Source organism: Muntiacus reevesi, chromosome 4, assembly GCF_963930625.1.
Source record: "Muntiacus reevesi chromosome 4, mMunRee1.1, whole genome shotgun sequence".
In the NCBI taxonomy this organism is placed as follows: Eukaryota; Metazoa; Chordata; class Mammalia; order Artiodactyla; family Cervidae; genus Muntiacus; species Muntiacus reevesi.
The window spans coordinates 71,860,989-71,879,130 of NC_089252.1; the positions used below are offsets into that span (position 1 = coordinate 71,860,989).

General features: G+C 39.8%; 1 protein-coding gene across 6 annotated transcripts in view; it reads right to left on the reverse strand.

The window, feature by feature from the left end:
* The window catches only part of SCN10A (sodium voltage-gated channel alpha subunit 10), an 87,654-nt gene extending 75,717 nt beyond the window's left edge, over window positions 1-11,937 (reverse strand). For 3 of the 6 annotated variants that reach the window (XM_065933014.1, XM_065933015.1, XM_065933013.1), the window contains exons 1-3: window positions 11,668-11,937; window positions 9,881-9,999; window positions 5,603-5,683 (exon numbers count right to left, since the gene is read on the reverse strand). In XM_065933014.1, the coding sequence (XP_065789086.1) occupies window positions 5,603-5,683; window positions 9,881-9,999; window positions 11,668-11,937 (470 nt within the window). Of the gene's footprint in view, window positions 1-5,602; window positions 5,684-9,533; window positions 9,790-9,880; window positions 10,000-11,667 lie in introns of those variants that run through there. The other 3 variants (XM_065933016.1, XM_065933018.1, XM_065933017.1) reach the window with 3 other exon arrangements.
* Between the last annotated feature and the right edge of the window lie 6,205 nt (window positions 11,938-18,142).

Here is an 18,142-nt window from a genome sequence, read left to right on the forward strand (position 1 = left end):
TGACTCATTTGACCCTGATGCTGGGAAAGATTGAAGGCAGGAGAAGGGGATGACAGAGGATGAGATGGTTGGATGGCATCACTGACTCAGTGGACATGAGTTTGAGTAAACTCTGGGAGTTGGTGATGGACAGGGAGGTCTGGCGTGCTGCAGTCCCTGGGGTCGCAAAGAGTTGGACATGGCCGAGTGACCGAACTGGAACTGGAATCCCCTAGAATGTGCATTTTGTGTTTGTTTGGCAGCTCTGCACTGCATGTGTGATCTTAGTTCCCTGAACAGGGATCAAACCCGTGCCCCCCTGCAGTGGAAGCATGGAATCCTCACCACTGGACCACCAGGGACTGCCCCTTACAATGTTCTTGTCTATTTACCCCAATACTCATAATTTTTGATTTACAAACATTGTTGCCACATTATCTGTTGCAAAAATATACATTTTTGTTTATGGATTATTTAGCATTATGTGTGTCATTTTTATCCTGTTTTTTAAGTTTTGAGCTAAATTATACCTTCTCTGATATTAAGATCTTGCTTCCTGTTCTATCTGCCTTCAGTATATCTTTGCCCATTTTTTAATTTTGACCTTTCTGTGTCACTTTGAGTGGTATATTTTTAGTCAGCATAGAATTCAGTACTGCTTTCTTATATAATATGACTTTTTAAAACAGATGAGTCAAATACACTTATATTTCTTGACATGATAGATTTGATCTCAGTTTACTTATATTACTTTGTTATGTTTTTAACAGTTTTTAAAATATTTCATTGTCTGATGTGTTTTATTTGCTTTATTTTTCTGTATGATTCTGAATTTAGAAGAGTTTTTATTTTAGTTCAAGTAGTTGCTTGAAAATATACATTTATAATTATAATAAAGCTATACAATACATTGCGCTTACTATGTCTTCTTCTTAATTCTCTTTCATCTCCATTTTATCCATCGTCTGACTGTATTTAATATTTTTTTCCTGGTTACCTTTGCACTGTTTGATATAATTATTTTTCATTCCTATGTATCAACTTTAAAGAATGCTCTTTAATTTCTTGCTGTTAGAAAAACAACAATAAGTGAAAATATGTTCTTCCCTCATTCCAGTCTGTTTTTGCCACCTGTACCACATCAACATTTTCAGGGCTCTGGAGTTTTAGAGGGTAAAATGCCTTGGTCTTCATTTTTATCCTTCTCTGCAGGCACTGTCATTTAACAAGCCCTGGTCTGCTGAGTCATTTACCGTCCTCCATCCACTTTTGGTTTCCTGAGAGTGTTTTGACATCTTTTGTCCTCTGAGCTTTCTTTTCTACTTCTTTTTGTTCTTGTAGATTTATACTGTTCCCATGCTGTCATTCCACTGGCACTTTCAGAGGGTTGCGGTAAAACATTCATGCTATCGTCCATATTTAACCAGAATCCCCAAATAACTCTTACTTTTGATAGAAAATGCTTCTGCATTAAAAGTTAAAAAGCATAGAAATTTTACATGCTATAATGCTATGTTATCTCTGTATATGTGTATATATACTTTATGTAGAGAGAAAGAATAAACTAAAATTCTAACAGCAATTTATGTACCAAGCTACTGTCTTCTGACTATTTTTCAGTATTCTACATTTAATGCAATAGTCATTTACTTTAAATTTATTTTGTTTTAAAGCTTTTCATAAGGATATGTGTCTGACTCATTGCGACCCCATGCACTGTAGCCCTCCAGGCTCCTTTGTCCATGGGATTTCCCAGACACCAATACTTGTTGACATTTCCTACTTCGGGGATCTTCCTGACCAAGGGATCGAACCCAAGTCTCTTGTGTCTCCAGCACTGGCAGGAAGATTCTTTACCATTATGCCACCTGGGAAGCCCAATACGTAACATGCAGAATGAAAATGCACATGAAATATAAATCAGCTGTAAAATGAATGCTTGTGTATCGGTCAGCTTAGGCTGCCATAACAAAATACTATAGATTGGACGGTTAAACAACAAATATTTATTTTCTCACAGCTCAAGGGGCTGGTGCCAGTGTGGTCAGGTTCTGGTGAGAGTCCTCCCCCTGACTTGCTAATGGAAATTTCTTACTGTGTCTTCACATGGTAGAGAGCTGTGGCGTCCTCTCCTCTCTTACAAAGGTACCAGGGCCACAGCTCTGCCGTTACAACCGCATTTAACCTTTATCACTTCCTTAAAGGCCCCTTCTCCTTTATAGTCACATGGTGGGGGCAATTAGGGTTTCAATATATGAATACGGGTAGGGGACACTATTCAGTCCATAGCAGCAATGTGACAACTACTCATGTCACAAAATGGAACATTTTGAACACCCACAAGATCCTTCCCTCCTCAGCCCTAGAGGTTACTACTATCCTAACTTTTGGTACTTTTTTCTGTGTTTTTATCTCCTGAGTATGCATCCAAACTAGTTAAGTTGTGCTTGTTTTTGAATTTTGTATAAATGGAATCATAGTTTTGAATCTTTTGTGTCTGGCATTTTTTGTTCAATATTATGTTCTAAAGACCCTGATGTTGGGAAAGATTGAAGAAAGGAGGAGAAGGGGACGACAGAGGATGAGATGGCTGGATGGCATCACCGACTCAATGGTCACGAGTCTAAGCAAGCTCTGGGAGTTGGTGATGCACCGGGAAGCCTGTCATGCTGTAGTCCATGGGGTTGCAGAGTCGGACAAGACTGAGTGACTGAACTGACTGATATTCTTAAGACTCTTGTATGGAATTATAGTTTATTCATATCCATTGCTATACATTGTCCCCTTTTAAGAAAATAACAGAGACAATTAATACATTAAAAAATATATAAGGCAGTTCCCTGACAGTCCAGTGGTTAAGACTTTACCTTCCAGTGCCAGGGGTAAATGTTCAATCCTTGGTCAGGGAACTAAGATCTTGTGGCCAAAAAATGAAAACATAAAACAGAACCAATATTGTTACAAATTTAGTAGACTTTAAAAAAATTGTCCACATAAAGAAATGTATGGACATTTTGGTCATTTCCAATTTTTTATTTTTGTGGGGAATGTTCATGAACATTCTTGCAGCTGTATCCTGGTGTCCATAAGTACATATTTCTGTTAAGTGTATGTACCTAACAGTATACTTAGAGGATCACAGTGTTTATGTGTTTTCATCTTTATTTGCTAATACTCACCGCCATCCAAAGGGGTTGTACAAAGTTACATTCCCATCAGCAAGATAGAGGAGTTTCTGCTGCTCCATATCTTTCTCAATATTTGGTACAGTCACAGTTTAGAATCTCTCTGTATGATTTTATTTTATTTGCATCTCCTTGATTAAGAAAAAGGTTAAGAATATTTTCATATGCTTGCTGACCATTGTGGATTTCAACTTTTATAAACTATCTACTTTATCTTTTGCTCATTTTTCCAATTGGTTGCTCTGACATGTTTCTCATTGATTTGTAGGGGTGCACTGTTCTGGATATAAACACTTTGGAGGTACATGTGTTGCATCTTCTACTCACTAGGCTTGTTTTTTCACTTTTATAAAGTTGTCTGATGAACAGAAATTCTTTATTTTAACATCCTAAAATGTATGTTTTTTTCCTCTGTGGCTAGTTCTCCTTGTATTACATGTAGTAAATCTTTCCCTAACCTGAAGCCCTGAACACGTCTCTGTGGTTTTGTTTGATTTTGCTTCTTTGGGGGTTTTCTCAACCTTCTAAAAGCTTGATGTCTTTGTCTTTCACAAAGAAATTTAGACCTTAATCCACCTAGAATTGACTCTTGTATTTGGTGTAAAGTTGGATGTTCAATATAATTATTCTGTTGGGATTCCTAATTCTTCATCATCAGTGACCAGACTGCCCTGTCCCTGCTTTGCAGCGCCACTTTTTTCACCAGTTCAAGGTCTGTACGTGCACTGGTTTGTGTATGGGCCAACTCTTCTCTTCCGCTGGTCTGACTAATCTTATGCCAATGGCACTCTGCTTCAATTATCAGAGATTTATAGTAAATCTTGATATCCAGTAGAGCACGTTATTTTCTCCCACCTCATTTTTCTGTCTCAAAAGCGTCTTGGCTGTAATTTGCTCTTTGTATTTTCATATAAATCTTAGAGTCAGTTTATCAAGTTATATAAAAAAAAACTTGTTGGGTTTTAGATTGGAATCACATTAAATTTAACATTTTGGGGAGTCTTGTAATATTGTGACTTTGAATCTAAGATTACAATGTATCTCTCCACTTATTGGGTTTTCTGTAATATTACTTAATATTTTTATAATTTTCTTTGTAGGGATTTTACTCATAGATTGATAATCTTATTTCTTGAAGCTTGTTATTTTTAGCTGCCAGTGTAAGTGGTATTTTTAAAAACTATTTTATTCTCTGTTTGTTGCAATATATAGATATACAATTGATTTATGTATGTCAGTTTGTACTTAACTACTTTTCTATATTTCTTATTAATTCTAATAACTTACCTGTAGATTACAATGGCTATTTTATGTACATAATTATATTATCTATAAATCATGGCATCTTTAATACTTCTTATCTTATTCTTATACTTTTTATTTCTTTTTCTTGCCTTACTACACTAGTTAGGATTTCCTTTACAAAGCTGAGTGAAACTGATGAAAAAGACATCTTTGCTTTTTTCCTTTCTAATCATGAAGAGAAAGCTTACATGTTTCACATCAAGTATGATGTTTGCTTCTTTCTTCAAAGTGGTTTCCCTTTATCAGAGTATAGCAATTCCCTTATACTTCTACTTTTCTAAGTTTCTAATCATAAAGATGTCAAACTATATAAAATTATTTTTAGCATCAATTAAGATGACCACTTGATTTTTCTTCTTGATAAATAGAATTTATTTCCAACTGTAGCATGATTTAATGTTACAGTCAGCAAAAGGCAAAAATTTAAAAGTTGGAAAAAGAGAACACTCTACAGAGCTCCTGTTATTATACCAAAAATATGTCACGTTTGACCTGGGTGAGGGGCAACTGTCTTAGATGTGTTGGTGCAGGATGTTTTTAGAAAGGCCCCAAAATCTGAAACTACAGATTCCATCAATAACCTAGGGAGACAGAATAATCTCAGGAATATTATAGTCACTTTGAGGTATACGACCCATGATAACTTAAACAGTTTTATTCATGTGTTATTTTTGGAATATGCTGCAGGACCATTTGTTCTTAGCTCTGCCTCATTATACTCCATCCTCTCTTTCCAAGTAGGACTTCCTTCAGTTTCATTCAGATGTGCACCTAGCCGGTAAGTGTCTGTGTGGTGGTGGCAGGGGGGAGTGGGGGGCTCATATACCCAGGCAAGCCCAGACCAGTGAAATCAGACCCTCTGGGGCTCAGACCCAGGTATTAAAATGTTTAAAATCTCCCCAGGGAGAACCACTCATCTATAGCTCTTTATAGCTGAAAATCATAAGTGTGTTTATGAAACAGAGTCCATAGAGAAGAAAATATCTTTCCATGGCAAAGTCAGATAGACAACAGGATTCCACATTACCCAAATGGGACCCAGCTGGATGAATAAGAGAAAGAAGCCACCCAGTGAAGGAAGAGAAAGGGCGGACAGAAAGGGAAGGCACAAGAATGACAGCAAATCTACTCACTCCATTCTCTCTGGAAGTTCTGTTTGGGTCATGCCCACACAGTTGACCAAAATAGTGATGGTTATAAATAAACTGAACCACCTGAGAGGGCTGTGTTAAGGAGAAGCTGAAAGTCACCATGTCTTCTTGAGGTCACCGCTGATCACCTTGACACTGAACTGATTAAATTCATAACTCTTTTGCTAAGATCAACTTTATGGTCTTGTCATAATAACAGCTAACACTGAGTGCCTACTCTCGCTGAATACTTTGTCCACATTATTTCTAATACAACTAACCTACAGGTGGATATTATTATCTACATACTGGAGCCAAGAAAACGGGCTGACAATGCTTAAATATTTTTCCAAAGTCATACAACTAGTCAATGATGGTGCTGAGATGTGGGCTCAAATTGTCTGAAAACAGAACTAAGCAAGATGAAAGGAAACAGAATCCCTTTTCCAAAATGTCCTTCTTCCCTGACACCTGCATTCAACTATACAGTATGGCCCGAAATTTCAACCTGCAAATGTCTCTTTTTTCCTAAAAGACCAAGAGAAGCAGTAGCCCCCCTCCACCTCCACCCTGTTAACCATGGTTTCATTTTCTGCAGTTTCAGTTACCCGTAGTCAATGGCAGTCTGAAAATAGGCGTGAAATGACCCACCATTCTCAGTTAGCGTGGTGACATCTCAGCCTTCTAACTCCATCCTGCCAGGGATCCCCAGTCATCGACATTGTCTGCTTCCAACACCCAACCATTGACATCATTATGGCTCCATGATCCAGGGTCACCCAAAGCAGACGTGCCGCCCTCTGACTTATCATCAGGTCAATAGTAGCCTAATGCTATGTCCCAATGACTACATTACTTGCCTCACTTCATGTCATCATTGTAGGTGTTTTATCTCACACCATCTCCAGAAGAAGAAGTACAGCACAATAAGATGTTTTTAGACAGAGACCACATTCACCTAACTTTTATTACAGTATTTTGTTATAATTGTCCTACTTTATTACTGTCATTAATTTCTTACTGTGCCTAATTTATAAATCAAACTTTATCATAGGTATGTATAGGAAAAAACACAGAGGGTTCAGTACTGTCTGAGGTTTCAGGCATCCACTGGGGGTCTTGGAATGTATATCCTATGGATCAGGGGCAGGGGAGACAACTGTACTCCAAGGAAGTTAGAGATAAGGGGAGGGCCACGAGCTTTCATGGGAATTAGGGTAGTCAGACTGTGTTTCTAACTCAGCTGAGGTCAGTCACACTGAGGAAGTGGACATCTGGTTAGGAATGGTGGGGGCAGGCACAGGTGGGTAAAACGCTTGCTTAAGGAGAAGATTCTAAACAGGATTAGACTGTCAAGGAGAACTCTGGTGAGCAAGAGGGAAGAATATTAAAGGCAAAAAATATATATTTGTCCATTTAAAGAATATTAAAGGGGCAAATAAATTACAAAAAGGGGACAGAGACACTGAAAAGGAAGGTGAGTGAAAGAGGGTAAATAGATGGGGCAGAAATAATGGTGACAAAGTCCAAAGATAAGTATCTCCCACTGGATGTTTTTCTGGGGACTAGCAGGGTTCCTAACAGTTGCTTCCTAAAGACAGACAACACCTGAAGAGAAGTTTGACCTACAGAGAGAGAGAGAATCACTCTTCTTTCATAATTTCAATTTGAGCAGAAATATCTTTATCTATTTTAGTTTTCTGTAAATGCCTTTGATGTACTCTGTTTTACAGTTACTTAGGAACCCATCTATTTTGAAAAAGGAAATTCTACTAATTAAACCACATTTTCCTGTTGACTTGCAATTAAATTAAGAATTGTGTACATATGGGGGTAAAATGTTAACCCAAGGATTAAATTAAAATTACATCTCCAACTCCACAAACCTTTAAAAGAATGATGATATATTCTGATAATATTACTTGGGAAAATCTTCACAGCAAATTTGATGAGAATTATAATTTTGGTGAAATATTAATAATAAGAGATTGAGAATTCCATACCTGGAAGAATATTTTGGGGGCTGGAGCTACCGAGTTCATGAGATTTAAATATGTCAACGCAGTCTTTAGTGAGAAAGAGACCCTTAACAGCTTTTCTGTCCAGCTGTGACTCCACCCAGCACTTCATCAAATCTCAAGATAAAAAGAATATTTACTACTACACTTGGTTCCTTAATGGGATTTTACTTCTAAATAGCTGTTTCTTACTTAGTAAGTAAGTAAGTAAAGTCGCTCAGTCATGTCCGACTCTTTGCGACCCCATGGACTGTAGCCTACCAGGCTCCTGTGTCCATGGATTTTCCAGGCAAGAGTACTGGAGTGGGTTGCCATTTCCTTCTCCAGGGGATCTTCCCAATCCAGGGATCAAACCAGGGTCTCCAGCATTGCAGACGCTTTACTGTCTGAGCCACCAGGGAAGCCCTTACTTAACTAGATGTAAATCAACCAGAATGGATGAAAAGGAGTTTGCACATTTGCTGTTTTTCTTTATTTGTAATTTTTATATAATTGTATGTATATTTTTTAAAACACCTATATAGAGATTAAATACTTAGAGAAAAAATTACCCTAATTCATTTCCATTAACTTCCTACTTCCTTACTGCTGACACCACTCTAAGCAGGATGCAGTCTGGATTTTTTTTAACTTGCTGTGTGACCTTGCACAATTAATTTAATGCCTCAGTATCAGTTTCATCATATAAAGATGGAGATGCTAATCCTTTCTCCAAGGGTTCTTGTACCTATGACAGTGTTCATGCTTAGCAAGTACTTAGCAGTGGGAGGCTGTTACTATCAGTAAATACTCTTTGATAGCATTGTGTGCTGTGCTTGCTAAGTTGCTTCAGTTGTGTCCAACTCTGCAACCCCATGGACTACAGCCTGCCAGGCTCCTCTATCCATGGGATTCTCCAGGTAAGAACACTGGAGGGAGTTGCCATGCCCTCCTCTAGGGGATTTTCCCAACCCAGAGATTGAACCTGTATCTCTTATGTCTACTGCATTGGCAGGCAGCTTCTTTACCACTAGCACCACTTGGGAAGCCCTTCCATAGTATTAGGAAAGCTAAGAATGAGCTGGGCTTCCCTGGTGGCTCAGTAGTAAAGAATCATCTGCCAATGCAGGAGATGCAGGTTTGGTCCTCGGGTAGGGAAGATCCCCCGGAGGAGGGCATGGCAACCCAATACAATATTCTTGCCTGGGAAATCCAAGGAGCCTGGCAGGCTATGGTCTGTGGGGTCACAAACAGTTGGACATGACTTAGCAACTAAACAACAACAAGACCGAATTAAGAAAATGATTCCCTCAGGTTGGCCGTAAAGGCAAAACACATAAAGGCTGAATGTAACACAGTGAGCTACCAGCTCACAGAGTGCCTGCCACCCAGCAATCCAACAAGCCGCTCCAGAGTATGAGACGAGAGCTCTTTTACTGTCCTCCCTCCACCCAGAGGAGGCTGGCTACCATTTGCTAGGCCAGTCAAGGCAAGGATGTTCTTGAAAATCAACCTTCTAGAAGCCACAGCTGAATTCCTTATTAGGAACTTCCAATTTGGACAGTCACCAGGGAAGATCCTTGGAAATCAAGCCAAAGCCACTTGTTTGTCCTAGTTTGGCTTGCCTTGAAAAAAAAAAAGAATAGAAAACAAAAGCTAGGGACAGCTTCTGAAGCTACCTAAAGCAATTAATTTATTACAGACATTTGACCAGTGTGTTTCTAATCACTACTACACTCCCCAATGGCATGAACCTCAGATTATTGAGATTTTTAACCTGCTGGTAGTTTGGGGGGTAACTAGTGCTCTAGGCAGTGCCTCATGACCAGTGGGATCCCAGTGAGACAATCTTCGCTCTGCCCATTATAGTTTGTTCTCTTCACCCACTAGGAAGGGCTGCTTTTTTTGCCAAATTAGCCCACAGAGAACCAACCTACCTGTCTCATCTGCCCAAACCATAAAGCCTTCCTGGTCATTATGCTGTGGGAAGAGCAGGCCACATATGGTGAGAATGTGCCTGGGTGCATCAGTAGTCTCCTCTTTACAAGCTGTACATCCACAGGTGGGCCCAGACTGGTCTACGTGAACCCCAACCCACCTGTGGGTTGCACGAATATCTCTTCTGTCTTAGGACTGCTTTCAGGTGTTGAACACATTAAAACCATGAACATTTTTTTCAATTTAATGATCCCAAGGCCCCATTGTTAACCCCTGAGGAAGGTACAGGACACAGTTGGCAGCATCTGATTCTAACATGTGGAAGAAGCAACCGTGCAAAGGATATGAGTGGATGGACACTTTGATGGCTGTTCTTCTGATCAGGTTGAAAGGACTGAATAACCACAGGGCCCGAGTGGCACTAAACCGGGAAATGGTCCTCCCTTTGTTCAGCACCATAAATGTCTAAAACAAAACACAACAGAAGGCGGACCTCCAGTGAGAAACACACATCCTCACCCAATCGTGGATTTGAACATAAGTGAAATTATCTCAGGCTCATGAGTGAGAAGGGCTCTGAAACCCATGACTCAATGAGAAGCAAATGGAGGGGCAGACAGAGAGGATCAAGAACTAAAAGCCATATCCTCACTCCCAGAAAGACCCCAGGCTCCTGTGGCTGACTGTGTATCAGATGGGCCCCTGAGGCTGCCCAGTGAATAGGAAATTGACCCAGAGCTGCTGAGATATATCATACAAGGTGGAGGATTCTGGCAGCAGGGAGGTGGAGTTCTGGTTGCATTTAATTCCTCTTCTGATTAGTGGAACATCCCTGGTTTGTGATTGTCCTTCTGTTCTCTACCTCCTAGGTCTCCCCTTTCAAACCTTCTACTGGTTCACTCCTCTGAACATCTAGGGAGGATGTGGGTTATCGGCAAGTGAGAGGAGAGAGAAAGGCATTCCAGTGCCTTCTTATTTTTCTCTACAAACCATATTTAAGATGGCTGGTTCCTGTCTTTCCCAACTCCCAAACGCACACCCCTTTTTCAGCTGTGTAGAATATCCGAGGTAGTTTTAGTTTAAACTGGATGCTCTCAAACTTTAATTTTAGGGCTCTCTTGTACTCTCAAAAATTATTGAGAACCTTAAAAATATTTTGTTAACATTTATACCTTTTTCTTACACCATGTGTGTGAATGTATATATGTGTGTGTGTGTGTATGGGTATGGGCTTCCCAGGTGGCGCTAGTGGTAAAGAACCTGACTGCCAATGCAGGAGACATAAGAGACACAGGTCCAATCCCCGGGTTGGGAAGATCCCCTGGAGGAGGGCATGGCAATCCATTCCAGTATTCTTGTCTGGAGAATCTCATGGACAGAGGAGACTGGTAGGCTATGGTCCATAGCGTCACAAAGAGTTGGACATGACTGAAGAGACTTAGCAAGCATGCATATGTCTGTATATATGCATGCATATATGTATATATATATATTTATATACAATATCAGAAATAAAAAAGGACCTTTTAAAACACAAGAGTATACAAACATACATTCCTGTGGCTGTTAGACTGATGTGATCCTCTATTAATAGGCTCTACATTCACTATTGTATATTCACAAAAGAATGTGAGTGGAAAAGACAAATGACATCTAAGGAGCATGAAGACATAGTTTTGAACTCCCAAACCCACTAGAATGGTTTTGGGAACCCCAGGGGTTTTGAGACCCTACTTTGAGGACCACTGGTTTAAATCATCCTGATTTTGGTTCCCCTTCCCTATTCTACCCATGGACCCACCTCCAGCCTGAAGATATCTGCTCTCTACTTGCATAGAGAGCCAACAGCTCTAGAGATCTGAGGCTAGAACCCAATCAAGGGAACAGCCAACTTTATCTGAAAATTCCACAACAGTTGTCACTGCTTTAGAGGATCTGAATTTAATTAACCTCCACCATGAATACCATAGAGATTCAAAGAGAGCATTGAGGAGGTGAGTTAGAGGTATTTTTCACTCACTGAGTTCAGCTGACAGTCACATCACCCAGGGGGCAGGAGCACTCCTGGACTGGGTGGGTCAGAGGCCTCTTATTTCAGAGCTGAGAATGGCCATTCCCACCAGTAGCCCTTACCCGGTGTGTGCTGTAGAAGGGGTCCAGATCCTCCAGCGGCTCCCCAATCAGCTCTGCCGGGAGTGTACCATAGAACTTGGGCAACTGGTTGCAGGCTTTCAAGTCTAGCTGGGGCCGAGGCTTGTCTTTCTGGTCCTTTTGCTTCCTGAACTTCTCTTTGGCTTTCTTTGCCTCTTGCTCAGCAGCAATTCTTTTTTCAATCTCCACCAGGGACTCCGGGGTGAATCGACGGAAGTTGGGAGTTTCCAGGGACCCAAAGGGGAATTCCATCTTCTCATTCTTCTTTAAGGAAGAATGTACTCATGAGAGTGAACACAACCACAGAGAGGTAACAGCCTGCCTACTAGCTCACCCCCTCCAATCCTGCTTGCTAGAACAGCTTCCCCTATCCTCCCCCAACCTCTCTAGTTCTTTCCTTAATTCACACTGAGCTCCCCTAGGACTCCACGGCCCTGCAGTGTTCTTGAGGGAGGCTGTTCAGTCCACTCTAAGCCAATACCTCAGAGTAGTCTCTGTGCTTCCATGAACTTCTAGCCATTGTTCGTTTATCATTTTTGTATCCCACCACCACCAGATCCAGCCATACGGCCCTCTCTCCCATTTCTATGACCACTGAGTACAGGCACTTTACTGCATTCATCAAAGACTTTGGTCCATGATCTACTTTATCTTGAGTCTCATCCTACTTCCTGATCACCACCTTTTATCTGCTGACAATTTTGATGCTTCTCCTCTTCTCTGAACTCCATTTGGACCTCCAGACTGCTTTCTCTTTTTGTCCATGACTGAGCAGTTCTCTCCATATCCAGATAAGAATCCTATGAACAACTACTCCCTTGTCCCTATCCTAAATATCCAGCCTAGGTCAACTTACATGAGTTTAACTCAGGTTTCCATGAATCTGGACTGTTGAGGAGTGATGAGGAACATCAATGTCACTTAGGAATCATATGGTTTCCCTAGGCAACAGTTTCTCCTAGTCTGATATTTCAAATACTCTTTGTCTTTCCTGACTGCTTTCCCCCACTTCCCCTTCCAGTAAGACAATAACCACATTCGCTTCCTCATGAAGAAAACACAACTCCTTCAGCTTCATGCCCCGAAACCTCTGACTTACCTACCATCTGAACCCTTCTATCTTCCCTCCTGTCACAATCAGGAGAACATCACCTCTCATTTTGGCTAAGATCAATCTTCCTTCTACTTTGGACCTTATTCCCTTACTACCTCATTTCTCTCTCCTGACTTGTCTCCTGGTTCCTTCCTATCAACATTTAGAGATGCTCAAGTCTCCTTCAACTTTAAAATTTTTTACCTGGTACACAGCCCATCCAGTTCTTCCCTCTTCTCTCCTCCCATTCTCTACTGAGTTCTGCTCACTATCTCCAGTCATTCTTCAGTTTAAGCAGTTTTATGTACACTACATCACTAAAATGCCTCCTAGTAAGGACAGCAGAGACCTTCTTATAGCTAAATTCAGGGAGAACTCAGTTCTTATCTTGATGAGGTTATTGGCTATTTTGCCTACTTCTTCTTTCTTGAAACACAGTCTCTCCTTAGCTGCTGTGACACACTCAGTCTCCTTTCCCACACTTTCTCCCATATGTGACTGTGACTCTAGAGGCTCTACATTATGCTTTTAAAATTTTTGCATAGTAAACAGAAAAAGAGACACAGAAGTACAGAACAGACTTTTGAACTCTGTGGGAGAAGGTGAGGGTGGGATGTTTCGAAAGAACAGCATGTATATTATCTATGGTGAAACAGATCACCAGCCCAGGTGGGATGCATGAGTCAAGTGCTCGGGCCTGGTGCACTGGGAAGACCCTGAGGAGTCGGGTGGAGAGGGAGGTGAGAGGGGGGATCGGGATGGGGAATACATGTAACTCTATGGCTGATTCATATGAATGTATGACAAAACCCACTGGAAAAAAAAATAAAATTAAAAAAAAAAAGAAAAAAAATTTTTGCATAGTGATAATAATAATGAGAATAGCATTTACAGAGATTCACTATATTTCAGATTCTGAACTAAGCAATTTGTATGCATTAACATATTAACAATCACTGTACCTTATGATGTATTATCTCTAATATGTAAATGAGAAACCAGAGTGGCAAAGTCCACTTTCCCAAGACCACGTTGCTAATAAGTGGTAGGACAGGTACTCAGTCCCAGATCTGTTTGACACCACCTCCTGAGAACATCACAACCATACTCATGGCTTCAGTTCTTGTCTATAGGCAGATGACCCCTGAGTCTTTATCTCTAGTTATTATTACGCCTGTAGGGATCAGACTCTAATTTGGTATTTCTACTTGAATGTATACTGGGCACCTCAAACTCAACATGACCCAAACTGAAATTATCATCTCTTCACCCCTTTCCAGTACCTGCCTCTCCTCAAACCTCTCTCCCTCTGTGAATGGTACCCAATAGTCTATTTCTGTGCCTGTCTACAACCTAGCTATCATCATAATGTCCTTTCTATTTCATTCCCACATCCAATCAGACATCCAGTGCTATAGATTCCATCTGCCTAGTATCTCCTCTCCATCCTCTTCAGCCTCTCCATCATACCTGTGGTTAAATCACTGTCATCTGATTACTGACCTTCTCTGTATCCCTTTTTCTTCCTCTTTAGTCCTTTTTCATCTATTTTCCAACTGTATCCAAGTGATCTTTCTAAAATGAGAATCTGGCTATATTATATTCTTATTTAAAATCCTTCTAAAGCTCCCTACAACACTCAAGGTAACCCTCACTGGGTATTTACCTCTCCATCACTGTGGTTGCCAGGCATACCATTTTTATTATTTTCCCCTTAAATCTAACACATTCTTTTTCATTTTAAGACCTTTCCATGTTCTATTTCTTTTACCTAAAATTACTCCTCCACCTTGATTTGCCTGATTAATCTCCCCTCCTTCTTTAACTCTTGGGATAAATCCTCTATTTCTGATCCTATATGAAATCTGTGTTAGTTTTTCCATTTCATACTGCCTAACTTGCTGCATTTTCTCTATAAACCTCTGATTCATAATTGCTATTTGCTTTTCTATTTCTCTCACTAAATTGTAAGCTCAGTGAGGGAATACATTTATCCTGTTCAGTGTTGATTCTCCAGCCTGTAGCATAGTATCTGGCATTTAGTAAACACTTAGTAGATATTTATTAAATTAATAGTGGTTTTGAGTTTCAGGAAAACAGTGAAGAGAAAGCACCAGGACTTGGACAGTAAGATCAGGATGGGTAGATTTTTACCACATCCCATGTTACTGGTGGTGGTGGGGTGGTGGTGGTGCGAGTGTTTTTCTGTTCATTAACAACTTAAGGCAGGCATTCCCAAAGTCCATCCTGATTTGGATTAAATTTGTTCTCCAAGGTGGAAGGAAAACAGAGGACTGAAAACTGGAGGGTTGTGAGGGCAAAGAGCTGTTGAACATTACAGAGATGTTACAGCCAGAAAGGGAGAACAAGGATCTGTCAGTGACATAGAAAAGCAGGAAGAGAAGTTTTAAGAACTGTTGAACCTTATTTTAGGGATGGGAATGGTTTTAGTCATGGGGATTCAGGGGGAGCATGAGTAAGTACAGTGGAGTAGAAAAGATGTGACTAGATTGCTTGATTTGCTGAGAGTAGTTGGGTATGGGTGTAACTACAAGCATGATTAAACTAACTATGAGGTTACCCAAAGAGTAGGACCATGATAATAAGCTGCTTCAGGTTCTGCTTTCATGACTTGGCTGCTTGGTAGAACAACAAGAATATTATCAGGATGTCACTAGAATAGAAAATATGGTTGGACATTTCACGGATAGATTGTGGATGTGACTAAGCTGGTGCTGAGAAGTAGTAAACAAGCCATTGACACATCTGAGTGAAAATACTGTGCATGGTGCTGAGAGTGTGGTTAGGTTCTTTATTCATGTCATGAGCAACCCAGCTAACTTTAGCACTGGGGATATTGCTGGGGTCTCCATAATAATGGGAAGATGGAATTAAATGTCTCCTGTTTCAAAGGATGTGGCCAGACTAACCAAGATTTAGAGTAGTCTCTAAAGTGTCAGCATTTTAGATAGTTGTGATACTGAGAAGTGTCTATCTGAGATGTCCATTGACCTGAAAAATTTAATTGTTAGGCATCTGATTGGAGAAACAGGGAAACAGGACATGCCAGTAAGCTATCCAGAGAAGAGATAGAATTTGAAGTAGCAATGCCACTGGGAAAGTGCAATAAGCTGTTTGTGGTAATGAAAGTGAGACCACATTATGCATGCTCTTGCTCAATAGTCAGAGATTGAGCCTCAGATATCTGGGACATCAGAAAAATATCAGAATTGTCTTTGAAGTTGAATAGTCCTAAGTTGCCCCTGGTGCTAAAGGAATAGGGCTGTTGGAATCCTTGCTGAGTATGATTTACCTCTGAATGATTCAGAGATAATAGCTAGATAATCTGTTGTCCAGGGTTGGAGAACAACAAAAACTATTTACAGTGTGGAGAAAATGGTGTGTACCCATATATACGGAATTTAGATAGATGGTAGCGATAACCCTATATGCAAAACAGAAAAAGAGACACAGAAGTACAGAACAGACTTTTGAACTCTGGGGGAGAACGTGAGGGTGGGATGTTTTGAAAGAACAGCATGTATATTATCTATGGTGAAACTGACCACCAGCCCAGGTGGGATGCATGAGTCAAGTGCTTGGGCCTGGTGCACTGGGAGGACCCTGAGGAGTCGGGTGGAGAGGGAGGTGGGAGGGGGGATCGGGATGGGGAATATGTGTAACTATATGGCTGATTCATGTCAATGTATGACAAAACCCACTGAAATGTTGTGAAGTGATTGGCCTCCAACTAATAATATTTAAAAAAAAAAATAAAATAAAAAATAAATAAAGTATGGATGAGCATAAGCAAAAAAAAAAAAAATAAAATAAAGCCCAATCATAAAATTAGGAAAACATATATTTACAAAAACACCACTAATAATAAAAAGTAATATTATATTTAAAAAAAAAATAAAAAAAAAGAAAAAATAAAAAAAAAGAAAATGGTGTGTACCATCTTTGGTGCTGAAAGAGCAAGGTAATGCCTAGCATGTCCTTGAGCTGTCCGTGGTGCTGAAAAAGAACTGTGGTGATGGGTGAGAGTCGAGTGAGAATGGTTTCCTATGAGGCTTGGTGAGTAACTGCCCTGTTTGTAGTGCTCAATGAGTGTGTCAGGCTATAGTGCTGAGAATAATCAAATTTCTGTGGGAGATAAAGTGTAAGAACGGAGTAATTCAAGGAAGAAAGAAATCTGAAAGTTTTGGGGATAGTGCCTAATAAGCATTTAATCATAACATCTCTACTCACTAGAACAGAGATCCAAATGAAGTCAAAGAGGAGGGAAATATTCTTTCCTTATGAGTCTTCATTTTCCAACCCAAACCCACTGAAAAGAAAATAAGGATGGGGGAAATATTTTTGTCAGTAAGGAAGAAATCAAGTTCCTCATCACATAATCTGGAGTATTATGGAACCAGAAACCCAGGGTGATGAATTTGGTCAGTTCTAGAGATTCCAAGCTGTAATTACTGGAAAAAAAGAGAGAGAGAGAGAGAGAGAGAGAGAGAGAGAGAGAGAGAAGTATTGTGGTTTTGTTAAAACAGCACTGGAATTGGAGAAAGGAAGTTTGAATTCTGACACTAACTAGGTTTTTTTGAACTGTTCTTACCCTCATTTCTATGATTTGTGAACTGGAGATGCTAACATCTGCCCTGCTAATCTGATGCCATTGTTGGGAGAATCGAATAATATATGTAGAAGCATTTTGTAAGCTAAGTGCTATGCAAATGTACAATGTAATTTTAATATTTCCCATTACACATGTGGTTTAATAGCCAATAGCCACTTAGTCTATTTCAATTCTGTACCACTAGTTCTCTGCATACTATTGAAATAAATATTTGAGATAATTTACAATTAAACACAATATTAAAAACTCATAATGTTTCCACTTTATTTCTCCATCCCCCATGTTTAGTGTATGGATACTTTTGAATACAGTTCAGCTGCCCAAAATAAAAGTGTTTATTTAATGAGATAATACACATTACAATATACTCAAGAATTTGAAGGGAATTTGTGCTATGGATAAGAGTTTTTATTAAAAACACATAGAGTCTATTTTTCTCAACAGAATTCCTATCCTATTCAACAGGTCCCTATCAGAGTATATCATTAACAGACCTTCAGAATTCTTGGGTGAGGGAGATTGGCAAGCACTGTGAGTTCTTATAGTTTTTAAAACATGCCCAGGCACATTTAAGTAAGCTAGAGATTTTGTGAGTGCTGGTGTCTTATGAATCAGCAAGTAAAGCTATGGCTTTGACTCATTCTGAGGGTGATCTTCTGAGGAAACTAAGCTTTTGTCTAGTTAAGGACAGGTTAACTTTGCAGCAGAAAACATCAGGAATTGATTTGATC